The sequence below is a fragment of the Oryzias latipes genome, chromosome 7 (genome assembly GCF_002234675.1).
Source record: "Oryzias latipes chromosome 7, ASM223467v1".
Taxonomy (NCBI): Eukaryota; Metazoa; Chordata; class Actinopteri; order Beloniformes; family Adrianichthyidae; genus Oryzias; species Oryzias latipes.
This window is the reverse complement of record NC_019865.2, coordinates 13,773,502-13,793,899: the sequence shown is the minus strand read 5'-3', so window position 1 is coordinate 13,793,899 and position 20,398 is coordinate 13,773,502. Positions and strand designations below refer to the sequence as shown.

At 40.0% G+C, this 20,398-nt stretch overlaps 2 protein-coding genes and 1 non-coding gene across 5 annotated transcripts in view; all 3 read right to left on the bottom strand.

Annotated features, from left to right (window-relative positions):
• Positions 1 to 146: 146 nt before the first annotated feature.
• On the bottom strand, positions 147 to 16,872 carry uba1 (ubiquitin like modifier activating enzyme 1). Of its 2 annotated transcripts, none has more exons than XM_011477158.3 (26): positions 16,683 to 16,872; positions 12,985 to 13,101; positions 11,910 to 11,968; positions 11,641 to 11,809; positions 10,938 to 11,072; positions 10,725 to 10,831; positions 10,541 to 10,631; positions 10,319 to 10,451; positions 10,140 to 10,237; positions 9,844 to 9,990; positions 9,448 to 9,624; positions 9,134 to 9,241; positions 8,957 to 9,037; positions 8,600 to 8,752; positions 8,026 to 8,191; positions 7,727 to 7,923; positions 6,065 to 6,129; positions 4,743 to 4,938; positions 3,552 to 3,626; positions 3,278 to 3,467; positions 3,086 to 3,171; positions 2,611 to 2,703; positions 1,885 to 2,076; positions 1,469 to 1,570; positions 1,282 to 1,382; positions 147 to 1,199 (listed from the first exon to the last, which is right to left on the bottom strand). In XM_011477158.3, the coding sequence occupies exons 2-26, from the start codon at positions 13,099 to 13,101 to the stop codon at positions 1,064 to 1,066; spliced, it is 3,174 nt and encodes a 1,057-aa protein (XP_011475460.1). In that variant the 5' UTR covers positions 16,683 to 16,872; the 3' UTR covers positions 147 to 1,063. The 2 variants fall into 2 exon arrangements, with proteins under 2 accessions (XP_011475460.1, XP_020560358.1); XM_020704699.1 differs by lacking the exon at positions 16,683 to 16,872 and adding an exon at positions 15,091 to 15,335.
• On the bottom strand, positions 1,672 to 1,792 carry LOC111947702. The gene has a single exon (XR_002873594.1). It is a non-coding gene; the product is annotated as a small nucleolar RNA U6-53/MBII-28 (small nucleolar RNA).
• A 380-nt stretch (positions 16,873 to 17,252) lies between the features above and the next one.
• Positions 17,253 to 20,398, bottom strand: part of LOC101157859 (caM kinase-like vesicle-associated protein) — a 51,061-nt gene continuing 47,915 nt past the window's right edge. For both annotated transcript variants that reach the window (XM_011477366.3, XM_020704698.2), the window contains one exon: positions 17,253 to 19,798. In XM_011477366.3, coding sequence (XP_011475668.1) covers positions 18,305 to 19,798 — 1,494 coding nt within the window. In that variant the 3' untranslated portion in view covers positions 17,253 to 18,304. The remainder of the gene's footprint in view (positions 19,799 to 20,398) is intronic.

Sequence of the window (20,398 nt, the reverse complement as noted above, 5' to 3'; positions counted from 1 at the left end):
TTATTTCCTGCATGTGATGCTCCACTTCACTGCTGAGCAGCATAAACCAGACTAGACTCAATAACCAAAGCAGACAACACACATAATTAAAATCAACGTCACACATTTTTACTGAATCAACTGAAAAGAAAAGACAGACACACAGGCGAGTTTTTCCATGTTTATTCACTATAACACTAAGTGCTCCCATTCAAGATACATCTCAACGCTTCGCTCTTAGATTTAATTAATTTTGGAGTTAACAAAGTAGAAAGACAGTTTGATGATCTACCAACTGTGTGCCAAAACTCCTTCCAAACACCCCCCCCTCCCAGAAAATAAAATAAAATGGAACAAAACACATGACATGGAGAGCATCAAGAGAAAACTATTGTGGTGTGCAGCAGCCTGAAGAAAGCCAGAGTGCTGAAACGAGGCTTTGAGGGTGCTTCAAAGTGAAGGAAGGGAAGGAAATTCATCAGTTTGATGCTGTAATTCCATTTCCAGTTGAGGAACAAAAAATAAAGGGAGAATTGGGTTTTTACGTTGTTGAATAGCCTTGATTTAAAAAAAAAAAATCATGTATTAAAAAGTAACAGTATGAGGGGACAGATCTATTAGAAATGGGCTCCAGAAGAGAGGAGAGCAAGCAGGGTGTGTTTGAAAGCTCTGCTTCAGAATGATAGTTAGGTGTTATTGTACATACAGACTAGTTGGGCTTTGCAATGAGGGCACCGAGGCTTTTGAAGTTTAAAGGTTCTACTACAGAAAAACATTAGGATGTCCAATTTACATGCTCCCTCCCTCTCTCCAACAAATCTCCTCTTCCCACAGTCAAGCACAGAGTGGAACTGTAACACACAGACAGGTATCCTTCTGTCAGCTTACTGGGGCTATGTACAGTCAGGCACAGGTTTAAACAAACCACGGGCCTAAAAAAGGAAACCAATTGATCCAATAGAGCCGATCTGGATCAATCCACCCACCCTTTGTCACACCACTATTTCCCCACTAAGAACACCCCCATTCCTTGCATCCCCCCCTAGCAACTACCACCCTCCTGTGGGTGGTCTCCGGGTGAGGCTCAGCGAATGGTGTATCTGACGTAGGGCACTTCCACATCTTCATCTGAAGTATCGTTACAGCAGAGCTCGAACACCAGAGCTTTAACGTGCTTGCCCAGCTTCTTTTTGGACACCTTGGTCACAATCTCAGTCATCCTGCAGAAATCAGAACAGGAAAAACTCAGTTTGTGGAAGGAAAACGTAAAGAGGCTGGACTCTCGCGTATGCAGTTACTTACGGTAGGTCAAGCCTCTCTTTAAGCTTGGCAGCGGGCATGAAAAATGAATAGAGCATGGACACTCCCTGAGAAAGCATGGTGATCTCCAGCTGATGCTCGTTCTGCCAAACAGGGGAGAAAAAACAAAGTTACTCATTGCAAAAACAAAAAAAGTTGGAGAAGAAGCACCTAAATTTGCTGAACATACTTTAAAGTAATCCAGAAACTGGCGGAGTGTCATCTCTTCACCGTTGGCCTGCATTCCTGTTACTTCAAAGCGATCCCACAGACTCCATTCAGTTTCATAGTACTGGAAATAAATGAAAAATAAAGTTACAGCTACTGTAGGTAAAAAAAATAGACATCACACAGAGCTGCAACAATGCTATAAGCGCATATTTGGTAAACACGTCTCCTCAGCACACACTGATCACACCAGTGTGAGAAGGTGAGTTGAACTCACTTGCATCCAGTCAGAGTTAATGCAGCTGACTGATGCATCAGTATTAGCATGGCTGAATCATCACAGGAGCCAGAAGCAGACTAAAACTTTATCACTGTGTCACAATCGTCACACGTTTTATAATCTTTACAAACTTGTGGGATAAAACAGCAACACCTCACCTTATGTTTTGGAGCAGCAATGGGCTCAGAGTAGGCAAAGAAAGGCAGGGCTAAGTTCATGAAACCATTCTTGTACGTCTCAAGCTTCTTGTGTCCTTGCACGACCTTGATGAGCTCCAGGCAGACCAGGCCAACAACTGCAGCGGTGGTGGTGGCAATGGCAGGAATGATCTTGCCGGCAATCAGTTTGCTCTGGAAAGAACAGTAAACCAAAAGAGAAATTCACAATCGATCAGCTAATGAACGGAGGTTAAACAATGAATGAAAAACACTCACTTTGGTTTGCTTAACATTTCTAATTTATAAAAAACATACAGACCAAGTTTGAGGACGTTTTATATGTCACAATCACTCCTTCCAAGGTTAATTGGTTACTCTAAATTGTCTCTCACATAAGTGTGAATGTGAGAGTGCATGGGTGTGATTGGGGCCCTGCGACAGACTGGCGACCTGTCCAGAATGTCCCCAGCCTTCACCCGCAAGTGGCGGGATAGGCTCTGGCATCGCCGTGACCACAAAAGGGAATAAACAAATTAGAAGATGACCGAATGACTCCTCCCTTCACCAGTCCAGAAAAATTCAGACAGATACATTATTGAAAGAGAAAGAACAGGGGAAAAAAACTTAAAGTATTTCTGCCCAGAGGTTTTGCTATGCGAGAATCAAAAAAACAAAAAGACGCCCTTGTTAGTTGGCCAAATGAGGTCATGTGAATGTTTAGCCCACCTTGTGTCTGTCTGCAGGCGGAATGTCATAGTTCTCTGCTCTAAGGTTGGATGCGGCCACAATAAAGTCCATGTGGAAGTTGGTGTCATCATCCTGGAGGGGCAGAAATAAAACCATTTTTAAAACATTTCTTCTCGGGTGATCCATGTTCTTCCTACACTACAAAATAAATGAGGCTGTAGCAAGTAAAAGGGGGTAATTTAGTGATAAATAGAATGACATTTTCTAAATACAAACACACAACGGGGTTCATTTGCATAGAGAATCACGTTATTACGACATACAAACTAATAATGACATTCACGTTTCATTCATCTAGTAAATCGATTTTTACTTCTACGTTCCTGTATTATTTTGATGACAACAAAAAAATATACAGAATTACTTTTTACATTTTTTTTTAGAAATGACAAACATTTGTAACATGACGATCAAAGAAAGACTGATTATGTCTGACGTGAAAGAAATTGAGTACCTTTTCAAACTCGATGGGGTTTAATTTGAACTGGAAAGACTCTGGTGACGGCAATTTGGTTTTTAGTTCTTCCAGTTTAGAGTCATCTGCATTAAAGAGATCCATGTCACAATAGGCCTTCAGCAAAGACAATTATACACAAACATTTCTGAAAGATTTTCAATGCTGTCTTGTGCATAAATACGGTCTTACCAACAGAAGAGTTGCTCGATTGCAGCTCCTGGTCTGAGACGTGAATTTTAACCCCAGAACGGGGGGTAAAAGTGGGCACCTTGACCTCTTGCAAAATCTTGACCAGTCCTGCACGGTCGGTGCTACCTGGCAGACCATACATCTGCGCAAACAGGTTAGCAGCTGCCAAAACATAATCCATGTGCAAGTCCTGGAGACAAAGGCTAAATGTTAATAATTTGAATCTTTTTTTGAGGAGGAATACTTTTGAAGACGGTGAAAAGCGCATATTTACATTGCTAGTGCTGAATTCTAGGGGATGAGGACACCTCTTTGGGCCAGACCAGAAAGGTGCACCTGAGCTGGTGAGCTGCAAGACAAATATCTTCTTTAGACATATGGGACTCAAGATACATCTGAAAAAGTTTAGGAGCTCAATGTTTAGATTGGGTGCAACTTCATGAAGTAAAATGTAAACAGAAAAACAAGAAAATATAAAAAGAAGTCCCTGTAAAAGCATTTCCAGATATTTTTTCAGTCCGATTATGCGGTTTTTAGACAAAAATCAAGAAAACGGTTGTTTTCTAGGGCAGTTTCTGCAGAGCGGCAGGAGTTCAGTAGAAATTCACCTCTAAGCTGCGGACAGGGCTGTTGACGCGGAGTGAGCCTGACTCATTTCCCATCAACCCTTTGTTTACACCCTCTCCTGCTAGCTTACAACCTCTCACAACCCCAACCTAACATTACCAGTGCAACAAAATGGGGGCGCTTTATTAAGTCAGACTTTATTTATCCTCATTGAAATGTATTCACAACTCAAGTCCTTTCATTGATGACATATGTAATTCTGCCACAGAATGGTTAAAGATCTAGGGTCCAGATTGTTGTTTGCCTTTTATTTTAATTTATGCTGAAAGTTGTTTTTAATATTTTTTTATATATGTATAAATTTTTGTTTTCTTTTGTTCTTTGTTTTTGTGAAAAGCAGTGCCTTGCATCATTGTGTGGTTGTGTCTCCAAGAGTTTTGTAATGGTTATATTTTAATTAAAAAAAATAAAAAAATGTGGGCGCTTTTTAGAGCTATCCAGCCATACAGTTTTGCGCCAGACGCCAGCTGAGGAAAATGAGGACATTTGTCTGCATCAGAATGGGAGGGAACTTGTGGCCTGCCGACTGTATTTTGTATGGAACAACTGCGAGCTTTTTCAAATAGCAATTGTTAATCTGCTCATGATTCACTACAATTTAAATAAGGAAAAACTCAGGAATGCAGTTTTAAGCTTAATTTTCTTCATATACGTCCTTCACCATGACAAACATGCTACAAGAACACGTTAAACAACAACACAATTTTCATTTGGATGGCTGTGGTTTAAATAGGACATGAAAATATCAAGACAAAAAAAACCTCATAGTGTAGAAATGTTCTTCCATTTCCTACCATCTGTGAATAAAATTAAAAGTGCCCACAACAGGGGCGTTTACCTGATCAGGGGGGAAGTTGTGCAATAGCTGACGGATGTTGTTGCTGTACTGGCACTGCCAGTGGTTGCGCGCCCAAGCTACGCAGTCAGCCCAGCTGTGTGGACAGTCTGTGACAACGCACTTGTAAACTGCATCCAGTACTTCCAGTGGCTGAGCCCCAGGAAGCTTCAGTGTACGCTCCATGAACTTAGGATCTCTGCAGGAATCAGAAAAAACAAATACATGAAGTATTGAATTCCATAAAACATTCTTAAACTAAATAATGCTTTGCTCCCCCCCCCATTCTTTATAGTTTAATACATCAGAGTTTTTATGGACCTCATGACACTGTGGTAGATTAAATTTGAGTTCCAGTTAAAGAAATCTCTCTGCTGAATTGAAGTTAAGTTCTAGAGAACCAACTGTATTCTAACTTTGACCCTAACGTCATCAAACCACTGAGATACCATCATGTTTCACATTTATGTACACAAATATGGTCTGAAATGTAGTTCATGGTCAACTGCAAGCAGGGACAGAAGCAAAATCTCCTTAGCTGTGGTTGTGGTGTGCTTACACATGGTGTTTTCTCGTACAGTGCGGGCATGTTTTAGTTTGGGCTACGGGTATCGTTCTCAAGGTCTTGCAGAGTGAAATTAATGTATACAAGTTAAAGCTCCATAACCATGACGTTCTTTTTCTTGTAAACACTAACATTTTTGATAGGAAGGAATGTTTTCTTTGCCATGTATGATGTACATTTTAGTCTGCAGAAGGACTGAGTTTAGCTTTTAGTGGTTGTTTTATCATTCTTACATTCCCCTTCAGTGTTTTAGCACAAAAACAAATGCCATTTGGCAACTGGGCAAAACCTCTGGGACACCACAGCTTTAAAAACATTATACTTGCAGATGGACCAATAGGTTCAAGGGAGGAAGAGTGTCTAGCTTTCACAAAAGACTTCACTGTTCACCACTACATCTACGGTTTAGATTAACTATAGTTGCCTGCGGGGACAGCACTTTCATTTACAAGCTTTAAAAGACTGAAATGGTTCAGTATTCCCTCAAGGGGCAAATATTTTACTTAAAGTTAATTGTGTTTTGGACATTTTTTCTATTTCGTTTACTCTTTTCTTTGTAATTATTTTTGAGGTTTAAATACTTAAAACATCAACATTCAAGCATCTCATTAGAAAATCTATGTAAATATTTCAAAGAGGCTCGATCTTGTTAACATGGCCGGCTGCATGGGGAAAAAATTGTAGATTTTCTGTCTGAGGACTTAAGACAACTACTGTGTTTGACTGACAGGTAAAGTTATCAGCAGAAATTCAGACTTACGTGAGATACTGCATGGCGTTCTCTGGTGGCTGCTTGAACAGTCCCTCAAACTCATCACGAGCCCACTAAACAGAATATTGACAGAGTAAGTGGACATGCTCAAAAGACATTTTACACTATTAAATCAAGAACCATTTCAGAGCTTTTTAGTCATAAAAATTCTGCATGCTTAATGTAATTTTTTCACAACAACAATCACACATGTGTAGATTCTCATTCCAGGTGGATTCCAGTAGGTAAGAAAACTGGACTTGTTTTATTTTTTGAACAAATAAGACATTTCACCTCTTAAAAACTTTGCAGAGAAAAAGGGGAAAATGTGTTCTATAATAAAAGATAAACCAAGTCAAATTCGGTGCTTTTTAGACAAAAAAAACACAACATGTTTTTTACCAAAGACGTACTAATCCACTCATTTTGCACCACCAGATAAACAATTTAATGCTCGGCACTTGTAACAGCTTAATAATACCCAATATTACCAACTAGGGGTGTACTAATTGCAGTTTTCTGCCCTTTTTTTTTTGCCCTTTTTTTTTTCAAATTCTCCAAATTCTGCCAACACTAATTTATAAAGATACTTGCAGGCCATAAACTCCATAAGCTTCCCGATTGTAGCTTTGCTGTTTTTACAGCTCATAAAAGTCAACAGCGGCCCACTGTCTGCACCTGGACTTCTGCTAGCTTTAGCCTTTGCTTGATCACTAGCTTCAAATGTTGCATTCTAGGCTTTGTGGTAGTTTTTCACAAGATAAATACATTTTTGTGTAGTTGCAGGCCCTCCGAAACTTATTCGTATACTTTATTTATCCCTCAATGGGGAAATTCTTCTCCGCATTTGACCCATCCCCTGGGGGAGCGGTGAGCTGCAACTGAACTGCGCTCGGGAGGCGGTAGCGTTAAGGGCCTTGCCTAAGGACCCTCACTGAGTGATGTTAACTGCTCGTCATTGATATGGTAATTGCCCCCAGTACCATTGTTTCTTCCCCTCCGGGAATCGAACCCTGGATTCCTGCATGGTAGTTGCTCACCTTACCAACCGATTTCTTTGCTTAATATTTTGCTTAATATTTTTCGACAATTACCAAACCTACAAACATCACTGATAGAAACAGACGGTTGCTGTCCCTGTGCAGAAGGACACACAAAAATGGACACATGACCCCGTCAGTCGACCTTTCCTCAGGAAGGCTGGCTGATTTTAAGGTCTTTGAGTAAGCAGATCCGATTGGAGGACACGTGCGATTTCACGTGCAAGTATCTCGAAAATAAGAAAATAATCGATTGGTGCATTCCTACTAACAACTTCTATTAGTCTAAAGACGGTTACTTCATTTATACAGATGCAACATTTTTAGGATTATTAAAATAAAAATATTTTTGCAGCAGATGGGATTCAATAATTTTTTATGAACCTAATAAGTGATTCACCTTCTACTGCTGGCAAATATAGCCTGAAAGTTCAGTTTATCTGTGTTACTTTATGGGCACTCGCTAAATAAACAATGGACTCAAGCCTCAGAGCACATGTAGTTTTTTTTATTATCTTTGTAATAAGGCTTATAAAAACCATTCCTGTAGTAATTAAGTAGGAATTTAAACATTAATAAAAATGATCTACTGTACTACATCAGAGAAATTCACTTGTCTGGTCTTACTAACCTGCAATGTGTGTTCGATTGCATTTGGGAAGTTCTTGAGGGTACAGATGGGGATAGACTTCTCAGGTGGGTCTTGACTGGAGCTGTACGATTCTGTGAGGAAGGGGATCACAACCTGGACATTGCCTTTGGTACCTAAGGTACCGGACTCCAGTAGGGGTTTACGGTAGTAAACACAACGCCGGTCCATGTACATACCTAGGGATTAAAAACACAAAAATACCACAGATTTGAACAAGAAAAGCTCTAAAAAAAAAAACCAACATTATTTTTTCCCCTTTATTTAAACATGTTTCTTACGTGCATCAACGTTATCCAAAGCATTGGCAACTCCATCTAGGCTTTCAAAGAAGTCATCATCATAAACTCTCTCCGTTTCAGGGCCCACTCTGTTTTGATGGCCTGTGATCCTGATGGAGGGGTTCATCTGTTTCACTGCTGCAGCAGCTGTGTCACTCTTCATTTTCTGTCACGACAAACACAAAATCAATTACTAAATTGTTTCAGGAGAAAATTTTCTTGGTTTAAAAACATTTTTTAATAGCGAGATATGTTTTTTTTTAATTGAAAGACGTCATTAAGGAGATGCAAACACACAAGCATAAGCCCACAAGCATAAGACCCACAAGCATGACCGTCAACCGTGGGGTTTACTCTGGTTTATAGTTGATTAAAAACAGCAGATCTATTAGTTGGCCATAAAATCTGTAAGCACATTAAAGCACTTATAGCCTTTAATGTTGGTACAAGTAGTTCAGTTTGACATTAGAAATGTAAATTTACAAAAGGGGTCACAAAATATAAAACAAATCAATAAATAGAGAAGATGCATGTCTGCCTACTATTTGCTTGAAGCAAAGTTGGTAGTGCCTACCGTGACATCAGAAGGTCTGAACAAAAACTGTCTGTTGAGGTTAGATTTTTCAATGGTGTCCATGTCGGTCACAATGACCTCACCCTCTCCACTTGCCAGTCCTATCATAGCAAAGTTTTTTAACAGCTCACAGCCGATGGCGCCAGCTCCAACCTGGAAGGATTGCAGGATTTTTAGTCATTTTAATGGGTGGTGACACAATTTGCAATCATACTCTACTATATGACAGAATAAACATTAGATTTCAAATACATGTCAGGAATAGTCCAAACATACAGGATGCCAGACAGCTTAGAAGCTGATGAGTTTTGGTCCTCCGTATTCACAACACATCAACATTTTTTTGGTCCTACTCACCAGGAAGTAGCGCTGCCTGGCAAGCAGGTCTTGTAGTTTGGTACCAAACACTGCGATCTGCCCATCATACCGAGAGTTCCTCTAAAAGGAGAATACAGAAGATAAAAAGCCTTAGAGTTTGTGCCAATGGGAATTGGGATTAAGGAATCGTGTTTTGACTTGTTCGGAAACACCCACAGGAGCACACTCTTCCTCTGTGAGCTGGACTCCAGCATCTTCTGACAGGCACTCCAGCGCGTCAAAGTACAGCCACTGCATTATAGGCATGAATTTCCCTGTGCACGCCTGCAGGATTTAAGATCAAATAAGATTTTTAATGTATAAAAAATGGACGGTGAAATCTACAATACGTGTTATCACAGCAACCAAACTGCTCTTCATATTAAAACTCTCTAAACTTTTTTTTAAAAATCAAAGATTTCAGAAGTAAACAAAGTTCAAGATTTATTTTAGAGTCAAACAGCTGACATTTGTTAAATGTTTCCACTGACCTTCATCACTTCTTGTGCAGCCACACCCCCAATGAAGGCATTGATAGGAGAAAGATCCCCCGCAGCCAGAAACGAAACCTTTTTGATAAGATCTTCGTCCAGCTCCTCCACTTTGGCAGAACCTGTCTGAGCAGAGTTCACCTCTTTGGCCAAATTAAGCAGCTCATCCCCATCAGCCTGGAACAAAGGTCACCATTTAAAACCAAATGCAAACGTTAACATTTCAGAATTTATGGTTTATACTATATTAAATATTTATACCATTACACAACAAGAAAAAGGTGTGTGACAACAGTAACTGGTTACAGGCTTGACAAAGTTTAACTGTCATTCTGGATAATTTAAAAATGAGAAAAAAAAAAAGAAAATCTGGAAGAATATAGTTTAAAAAAATACCCTGTTCCAAGGTGCAGGAAGCCGGTTGTGCTTTTTCTGGAAGGTGTGAATAGCCTGGAAGCCCACATGCAGCTGTCCTGGACGATCAAACTTAGCAAAATCCGTCAACACAAACTCCGGCTCAGCCATGGAGGAGGACATGGATTTCTGTAACAGATGACATTTTATTGTCAGGTTGATTATATGCTCCATTGCTCCACATTGTAACAGAAATGACAAGACTTTAGGCATCTTTTCAAGAGACCTTTTGATTACTGGTATGTTATAGTTTCATATCAACAATATTGGCTACTTACAAATCCAATCTTCTTGGGCATCTTAACCTGAGAAACTATCCCTCCTCTAACATAGTCTGAAAAGCCAGTGGTGTCACAGATGCTGAATGTGTATGGACCTGTGGAACAGGGAGATGCCCCATTAACTCGAAGATACTTTAAAGCAAACAAAACATAGGGAAAAAAAGAGAAAGCCTTACCTAGAACTTTAATTTCCACTGGCTGACAGCCGTTGAGTTCTACCATGCCCTGAACCTCTGTGAAGGTGACGTAATCACCACTCTCAAAGCCATGACGAGCCTCATCCAGACACGTAACAACTCCTGCAGTATCCTACAGAAACCAGAAAACCTCATTCCCTCAGGAGAATGCTTAAAATGAAGAACAAACTTCTGAGGAGAACAATTCTGGATAAAACTAACCTTGGTGATCATGGAAATCATGGCACTAAGAGGCTGCTCTCCATTGGAGTCATACACAACCATTTCCTCTCCAAAGTCACAGAAAAGTTGACTTAAAAAACAAAACAAAAAAAGTATTAAAAAAACTCACCAAAAAACATATTTGTGAACATATATCAAAGTGTAAACAACAGGTCAGTCTTACCCAAAGAGCCCACGTGTGTCTGCAATTATGATCTTGATTCCTTTACTGTGGCAGAAATCTCCAAAATGTTTTTGCTCATCAAGAGTTGAGTTAGTAAGAACTACCACCTGGGTTTCAAAAAGACAACAAAAATAACCACGGGTAATCACATCTTCTCTGGCATTTTTTCTGAATAATGCAGTGATGAGAAACAAGCTGCATTTGTAGTCTTACCTGGAACTTGGTCAGGTAGTCCTCGGTCAGCGCTCCGGTATAGGCCGTCACGGGAACATAGTTGTTCAGTTCAGCCAAGCGGAGCTGGCTCATCTCGGCCCTGTTCTTACCCAAATCCTCCTCCCGGAGGTAAAACTAATACAAATCAAACAAAAAATAGTTTCTGGCTCAAAAAACAGAAGCCTGCATTATGTTACAAAAATAAAGGTTAATGGCCAACTCTACAGGACCATTATTTAAGACACTAAGTATACAAGAATTCAGTGTTAAATCCAGAACTTTTTTTTAAGTTATGAAAGCTGGTGAAGACAGAGCATTGAAACACAGCAATTTGCTTGACCAATTGTAGAACCTGTTGTTTGACCAGATAAATGCTTTGATGGCAAGGCTCATTTTATCCTCTAAAAATATATGATTGATCTTTTTCTTTTAACTGAACAGCAAATCAATTGTCATCTCAACTAAATTTACTTTTAAATTTAATGTGTGTTTTATTGTATACAGTGCACATTTGACAGTAAATTGATCTACCAGATTTTTGTTTCTATCAAAAACTATAGAAAGAAAGGAAACATATCTTGGACTTCTTTGGCATTAAATTAGAATTTACACATTACCCTGTGATCCCATCCCATACCCAGAAAACTATACCAAAGAGCTAAACCTGTCACAAACCAGCTAATATGTGATCTTCTCCACACACCTGAGAAGAAAGGTCTCTCCATTCTGCAACTCCTTGGTCGTGCACAGTGACACTTCTTACTCCTCCCAGGATGACATTTTTAGCAACCTCAACACCAAGACCTCTCATGCCAGAAATGAGGACATTGGAGTTCTGCATGCGCTTCATTGCTTCATGGCCCAAAACATAGCTAGAAAATGGGAAACAGTAATTAACCTGATGCCACAGAAGCAGGCAAAAAAAAGAAAATACACCAAAATCACTATTATAACGTAAAAAAAAAGGCTTACAGTTGTCTGGAGTACAGGCCTTCATCAATCTCAGCATCATTGCCATTCTTAGCCATGCCCTGAAAGTAGACAACAGGAGGTGCACATCAGTTCATGTTGGAGGTTGTATCTATTGAAAAGCTACAAACAGCAGCACCTTTATTTGTAATAGATATTGGATTTGTGCCCTTCATGGTGTATAGCTAAATTAAGTCTGGCAAAACGATGTACCACTTTAACTTGGAACTGTGAGTGCTTGTATTTTCTTTAAATGTGCAACTTCAGCGAATGCATGTGCTGCTGTTTATGCATGTCAAAACGTGTGAATGAAGACAACTGGAAGAACCAACATACGCTTGTCAACAGTAGGTGTGAACAGTGCCTGATTTGCATTACCTCACTAAACATTGTTATACCCTTTACCCAATCAGAGTTTTTGGTGCTTTTGATGGTTCAGTGACTTCAAACATACTTTTCAGGAAACACCCAGCTTGTTGATATCTCTGCACCATAAAACCTAAATGTTGTCTTTCCTGAATGGTTAGATATTTTTATGGGCTCAGTCTTTTGCTGTTTTTTTTTTTTATGCTGAACTCTCAAAGTCTAAAATAACAGGAACTGAATGTTAAGGCCGTTTGTGCACCTGTAGTATTTAGGTTTTATAGTTGTGACATGCCTGCTGCTCCAGTTGTTGATGTGACACATGTAAAACAAAAATCCACTATGTTTTAAGGCAATAAAAAAAAAAAAAAACGTTTGTTCTCAAATGTTCTAGTATGGGGCCATGTATCCTCTTACACTGTGAATCAATATTTTATGACATTTAAATATGTTTTAATTTAAATCAGAAATGGTCTGTTTGCACCTTAATGGAAGCAAAAGGTTCAAAATTGCCATATGAATTTCAAAAGGATTATTATAAGAAAACACAAGTAAAGAAACTTGGGACAAAAATATAACAGGACTTGCATCTAATCAGACTTATCACAAATCCTGTCCAGTTAAAAAAAAAAAGCCTAAAAACCAGACAAATATAAACTGTTGAAACAAAGAATCAGATGAAAGGCCTTGTCCTGCTTAAAGGGTTTAAACTCACGTTGGCAGGTGTGTGGGACAGATCTGTTCTGACAGAGTTAGAGGAGGAGCAGTGGGATCCCGTCTTCGTCTCTGTTCCTGACAAGCGGCGCTTCTTGGACAGCGGCGAGCTGGACATCTGAGATTTAAAAGAAAATACAGTTTAGAAGAAAGAAAAAAAGGAGAGAGAAAAATCTGTCCTATTTTTCCCGATCTATGTTGTGTTTATGAATCTATTTGCTCACAGGATCAAGGTGTTACATTTCAGACAAAGGTTCATTTTCAGGTTAGCATTTCATAAGTCAAAGATTACTATTAACAAAAAAGAGGCGAGCGGAAACTCAGTGTTAAAATGAGCTGGACTGACTGCTAGCGACGATGGAGTATTTATTAGGGCCACCATAAAAATAAATAAATTTAAGAATAACTGTGCATAATTGACAAAAAAAATTCATCAGTTTACAAGGAAAATCAATCTGTTTTTATTTAAATATAGGCTAGTTGGTTCTGTAAGCCTCCATCCACATTGTGTGTCGACTAAATCTATCAATGCAGCCATTTATGTTTTTTTGATCCTAGGAATCTGTGTCATTTTGAATTTAGACCTCTGCTGCGATGCAGTTTACGGCGTGGCACACCCGCCAGAAATTCACTCCTTTTGGGTCAAGAATCCTCTACTGAAGAGGCCCAGTTCCCTGCAAATTGTCCTTATTCTTATAACAAAACAATGTTGACTCACTAAAAGACAATTATCTATTTGTGAAACCAAAAATGAAGTAACTGCTTATTATGTGCTCTCCATCTACAAAACAAAATATTGGTTTATTTTGTTGTTTTTAATGTTTTTAGTAAACAGACTATTGCCTCATAAATGTTTGACTTTAATTTCGTAAAATCTTAATTTATAAAACTATGACTTTATTATCCTAAAATATTGAACCTTTTACTCAATTCTACTTGTTTATTCTTGTAAAATTGAAACTCTTTTCTCATAATTTTACATAGTCCCATAAATGTTTGACCTTTTCTCTTTTATTTAAAACTTTGTTCTCATAGTTTTACGACTTTATTCTTTTAATTTCTTTTACATTTTCACGGTGACCCTAATACTCGGTTGTTGGTAGTCAAATGCCAATTGGTTAGAAAAACATACTGAGCTATGAAGAGGAATGAATGGCTCCTTTGAGTTCCTTTCATTCAGGAAGACAACGCTAGTTTTTGTACACTTCCATTGTTTAGTACAAGTGTTTAAGGACGGCCAGTGTCCTTTTAACAAAAACAGCTGAATCATTAGTTTACTGCAGCAGAGAGAGAGCAAGGTCCATGGTGTTCTGCTTCCTCTAAATTCAGACAAAAAATGATTTAACTACACCCTAATACTATGACTGACCAAACTGCTGTACTGTCCGCATCAGTCCATAGGTGGGTGGAAACAGACCGCAGTGTTTTAGAACGTACTGACCCCTGCAGACAACAGACGGCTACAATTTCCGCATGGAGCGACTTCTTAACTCAGCCTTCACACAAAAAACTTAACATTTATCCGACGTGGAACTTCAAAACGTTTACAATGAGATAGAAATCGTTTGAAAGTCCACGAAAAATAAATAAATAAATAAAACGTCGTTTTAATTGCCGTGAGTCGATACCGTAAAAGAAAATGAAGCCATCCGGCATGATACAGCAAAGTATTACTGTACGTTGCAAAGCCTAAAAGCAAAACAGCCCTAATGTCATTCGAAGCGTTTAAACGGTGTGCCGCAAACACTATAAGAACCCGATTAGGTAGCTTTCGATAGCTTAATCAGTTAAGTGTTTTTTGGCAAGAGGACAGAATAGCGACATCAATAAGTTAGAAGGAAAAAAAACAACATCCTACACATTAGCAGCCTGGCCTAGGCCTAAACCACCGACAGTGCGGAACACAACTTTACAAGCTAGCAAAGGTTGCTACGATAGACTAGAGCCAAAGGGCTTGTTTGACAGTCAAACACGACTGTCCACACATATGAGGAAAAACCCTCGACTAACTCGTATTGAAAACACATTTTGTATTCATCGCCTTGTGAAAATGTAAGAAAAAATTAGCGACTACACCCGTGCTTCATTGATTTCTCTGATCTCTTACCAATAATCCTTCTCGGTGCCTTCCCTAAGCAAACCCGCTCCTCTCCCGCAGTCCACAGATGTCGGCGTTCACAACGATGGACTAATTCGACGGTTCGTAGAAACAAATGAAACGGGGGTGCGGGGTTAGGGCTGTCAGTGCTATACTGTCGAGTCACTATGTCGTTGAGAAGAGTCTCGTGTAACTGCGCTGCTGGCTTTGCGACTGCAGACGGGAACAAAACCAAAATGGCAGATGGGGCGAAAGAGGCGGAGGATCTGTGACGCAGGGGCTGAAATATTCAACAGGAAAGGGTGGCTCTAAAGCCGCTGCTCGGCCTGGCTCTCATTCTATTGGCTTCCAGCGTGCGTTCATTCCGCCTCCGGTACGAGAGGATGCATGCCGTGCATAATACAGTACAAAATTCTGGAAACCCGTTGTTCACCTATAAAAAACAACTTGCTATTCTTGTAAAAAAGCGACCAAGCCTTCTCAAATCCAAAACAACCCATCTAACATACACATTAAAGGGTGAACCAATTATTAAACCCAAGCTTGGCAGTTTATTTGTTTAATTGTCATTTAGCTAGAGGTATAATGGATTAAGATGAAATCCCATGCACGTCTTACACCGGACCTGCTGCAGCCCGTCGTGCAAAAACAATAATATTGACAAAATGTACAGAATCCAAACTTGCACTCCAACAGCGCACACAGTGCTGAGATTGCCCTCTGCCTTCCCTTCGACTTCTGCGGTTATTGTTTCTGTCTGGCAGGGGGATGTAGCGATGAGCCATACATGTAAACATCCAGCATGAAGCCTGCACGGAGAATGTAGATCCAGGCGCTTTAGTCACATTTGGGGTGAGCCTTCCTTGCAAATGAGTAATGGGGGAGGGGGTGTCTTGCAAATGACAAAGGCCTCGGGAAAAACTGGGCCGCTAATTCTCGGATCCATGTGTTGAAAAGGATCTCCTTCAGTTTTCACGTTAATAATTTAAAATAATACGAACTACCATTGTCTCTTCCGCGCATGTTAGAATGTGTCGCTATCAAATTGAATGCATACTAGGATGCATAACCTGCCAAGCTCAAGACCACTATAACGTTACTGTGGTAACATAAATAGTTGTGCTACCGTAACGCAGACCGACAATAAATAGCTATAAGCGAGAAGCAGGCTGTAATTTGCGTAAGACGAGTTGGCTGTACAGCACACATTTTCACTTTGCTCAAAAATATACTATTTATTTGTTGCATCTAGTGCACAATTCACACCTCCGCATTCAATAACAATTGTCCCGTGCACGTAAAACGTGCAAACGTTAATTTAACGCTAACAAGTAAGTGACAATGCTTGCACGCGTCGGTTAGCTAAACGGGCAGTTGAAAAGACAAAGTTCGCACGCGACAACGGACGTTAAGTACTTTCAATAAAGCAGTCCAAAAGACTGCGTAGTTGTTAGCTTGTGTGCAGCTAGCTTTAGAGCTATCTAGCCACCCAACGATTTTTTCGTACTTGTGCCGCTATGTTAGCAACTCAGCTAACACTAGCCAACTAGCTGGGGCTAACATTACTAACACGAGAGCTTACACAAGTGTGCTGAACTTACCACATCCGATATTACTCGGCCTGGTCTTTACTATTAAAAATGCTTCTGTTTAGCAAGAAACAATATGATAACCAAACAGTGCCGCTGCAGGCAAACTGAAAAGTGTGTCAGGCTGGCGGGCTCTCTGTGACTTTTTCCACTGGACGGTTGCCTGCCCGGCTGTTCCCGAAACGTTTCCCTCACTCTATGTCAGGTTTAAGCAAACCAAAGCAGCAACATGTGCACGTTACAGACAGAACCATTAGTCGACCCCTAGGGTTCGCTGAAAAGCGACTGGGACAATTTTATCATTTGGACATATTTTTAAAATTCTACCGTCATTTCTATTTGAACCTATAATTAGTTATGCACCAGATTTCGTGATACTATAGTGTTTATCCCAATCATAACCGATTTTAAATAAAAGTTTTTTCGTACCTATTGACTACAGAGTATGGTTTAATCCAGGGCACACGCAATGCCACATGGGGCTTGTAGTAAGCCAGTAATAACAGTCTTACTGTTAAAGTACGTATAACGGTACTTTCAGAACGTAACACAAACAAACTAACTAACTAGGTAACTAACTTAAACAATTTTTTACGTCTTTTATTGAAAGATTTGACAACACAGTATACATAAGGGCAGAATGCTGTCAGTTGGGATAATAGCACACAAGCTTTTATACATACACTCAAAAAGCAGAATTAAATTTATAAATACATTGTTGGATGATAAAAAGGATGTAATAGAAAGGAATGGATAATTTATATTAGTCTAGCAAAATAAATATGTAAACAAAACAGAGGGAAAATATAAACAGAGTTTGTTGGCCATACATCTTTTAAATACAATGTAAATGGTTTGGTGTGCTTTTGTGATGCCTATTTACATAGTTTTGCCACAAATGCCTCTCTCTTGCTCTCTTAAAATTTTAGAGCAACTCAAAATTCTTTTAAATGACAGTTAAAGTTTAACATTTAATTAAGTTAAAATCCCACCTACCAGTTGATAATTGCTTTACCATTTCAGACGCTCATCCTTCTGTAAGGGCTACAACTCTTGACTTTAAGCCAAACAGTACATAGTACTTAAGGGTTGAAAAATAATGACACATCATGAGCTGCTTTAAACAAGTATATGGCAATTAGGGCATTATGAAGTTTACTTAATGAGAAAAAAGAAAGAACTTTTTTTTGAATATATTGTATTTGCAGTCTATGGTACACAGTGAAAAATCAAACATCCATTCTTTTTTTTTCTTTTTTTCAATATTGACTCTTATCAGTGAAAAACTTTGAAATCCTGGAAAACCCAACTGTATTTTATGTTGTTCTGATCCTCCACGAACAAGTCAAAGTTTTAGATACAAACAAGCTTTTGAAATCCCAGTGTTTGCAACTTTCACATGATGTTGTGCTTTACTACTCTGAACCCAGCTATTGGAGCAATGGAACAACAAGAGGGGTTTCTCCTTAACAGTCATTCGTTAAGAATTTACAACCAAACAATACAATTTTAGAGGGTTCTTTTCTTGTTTCAGTTTTACCTCTTGATGAGGTATTAATCCCTTTTTTTATTTGAGCTCTAAAGCCAATACTCCAGTAGAATTGCTCTTGTGTATTTTGTCATGGACACTTGTCTCAAAGCCCACGGCCAAATCCACCCTTGGGTGATTGGCTAGTTTGAGTGACACTTTTCTGTCCCTCACCTTCGTCCGATTCTCCACCAGCATGTGGTGAATCTTGTGTGGGTGGTGAGGGTGGAGGGTAGGAAGGAGGTGGGATGGCAAGGTGAGGGAGAGAGGGCAGAGCAGGTCTTGGAGATGTGGGAAGTGGTGGAGGAGTTGTGGATGCTGAAGTTGAGGAGCGCTGTGTGGAATGTGTGCGGGAAGTGGAAGGAGAGGCATGTGTGCTTCTGGTACATAAGGATTCAGCAGGACAGTCACTTATTTGCTCGAGCAGTGAGGGCATGTCTCCCTCAATCTTTTCAAGTACGGCGGCCATTTGTTTCTCTATCTGCTCAATCACACTGTCCATCTGCCAGTCGGTTGTGGCACTGCTTACCCCTCCTCCGTGGTGAAGACCTGTTCCATACATCCCAACTCCTCCTCCACTTCCGTACAAGTGGGTGTACGGGCTCCCATAACTTCCTCCCATCCCTAACCCCACACCTACACTCTCTGGATTGTATGGTGTGGCATGCCGGCCCAAACTTGCAGAGCTCCCTGCAGTGTAACAGCCCTGTCCTGGCACAGCTCCTGTCCGGGCCATGCTGAACTCAGCACTATATCTGTCTGCTCTCTTGGCATCCCTATCCCTTCTGCTTGCAGGACTAACATCACCTCTTAGCCTAACTCCCAAGCCAGTATCTGCCCCAGCCCCTGGCCCCACCAATGGGGTACTCGTTACGACCACTGATTTCTCTGCCACTGCTTCAGGCACTTGTGTCTGACACCAGCTTCCATCACCTTCATCTCTCTGTACGCTTTGGGTTGCTGGTCTTTTCTCTGGCGATATTGAGGCGGCAGCAGCTCCTGTAGGCTGTGTGCCATGAACCTTTGCAGCCATTTTACATTTGCTGTTGGGATCAGGCAAAGTGGATGCATGTTTTAGCTCAAGATTAATACCTGAAAAACTTTCTCCTTGCTTTTGTGGATCACTGGAAACTGTCGAGGTTTGTTTGACCTCGGTAACAACTTTATTTTGACCAAAGTTAGCAGCAATTTTCCTGGTTCCATCCCCTGCTCCCTTCTTTATGCCCGCCTTGCTAGGCTCTACCTGTGTAGTTTTTGGGATGGAACAAGTCTGAATGATAGGGTCCCGAACATCCGACGGGGAAGTTCCAACAGTAGGGCCAACAGATATATTCACTGTCTCCTGTTTTTCTTTGACTTTGACGGTGCCCTCATCTTGACTCATGGCCGTGGATGTGTTTTCAACTGTAACTTCCAAGGACACGCTGCTTGATGTCACCCCTCCATCACTCGTCAATTTTTCTCCGTCATCACTCGTGCCCTGGGAGATGCCCCCTTCACCTTCTCCTGCCTCTGCACTGCTTTCAACTCCAGCCGAACTGTCAGTTAGGGCCTCTGTGTTCTTCAGTCGTTGCATGAACGTGGTCACACGGATTGCTTTCTGAAAAAAAAAAAAACAGAATAAAAGAAAGTGAGCAAATGCTGGATTGTATAATTAGGATTAAAACTCCAAATCTACATCTGTCATTCTATATAAAATCAACAAGTCCTGGCAAAAGTTCCCTCATGACCCTTTCTGATTTAGCTGTAATACTTTTGCACAAAAACTTCAACATCTGACATGAATTCTTACTATATTTCTCTTTGATCGGGTAAAAACTATTTAAATTAATGACTTTTGAAGTAGAAAAACATTTGTTTATTTCTTTCAAAATGATCCATGTAGTACAAACAGATCAACAGCTCTGTTAAAGACATTACAAGAACACTGCCATTCATAATGTCTGGCATCTATTTCCTTGAAGTCCCACTCCGACAGTCTGTTAATTATGATTATGCCTTTTAATCCAAAATATAAAAACTTGTGTCGTTTTCTAGGACACATTTTCTGCAGAGCGGCATTAGTTCATTAGAAATTCACCTCTGAGTTGTGGACGGGACTGTTGGTGCAGAGTAAACCTTCCCTCATTTCCCATAATCCCTCTGTTAACACTCTCTCCCGCTGGCTTACAACCTCTCACAACCCCAATCTAACTTTACC

Coding starts and splice junctions, on each gene's coding strand:
- uba1 (XM_011477158.3), bottom strand. CDS start 13,101: ATGTCCAGCTCGCCGCTGTCCAAGAAGCGCCGCTTGTCAGGAACAGAG. Junction 10,238..10,318: donor AGTGGAAATTAAAGTTCTAG/GTAAGGCTTTCT, acceptor CCTGTTCCACAG/GTCCATACACATTCAGCATC. Junction 8,753..8,956: donor CCAGGCAGCGCTACTTCCTG/GTGAGTAGGACC, acceptor CAATCCTTCCAG/GTTGGAGCTGGCGCCATCGG.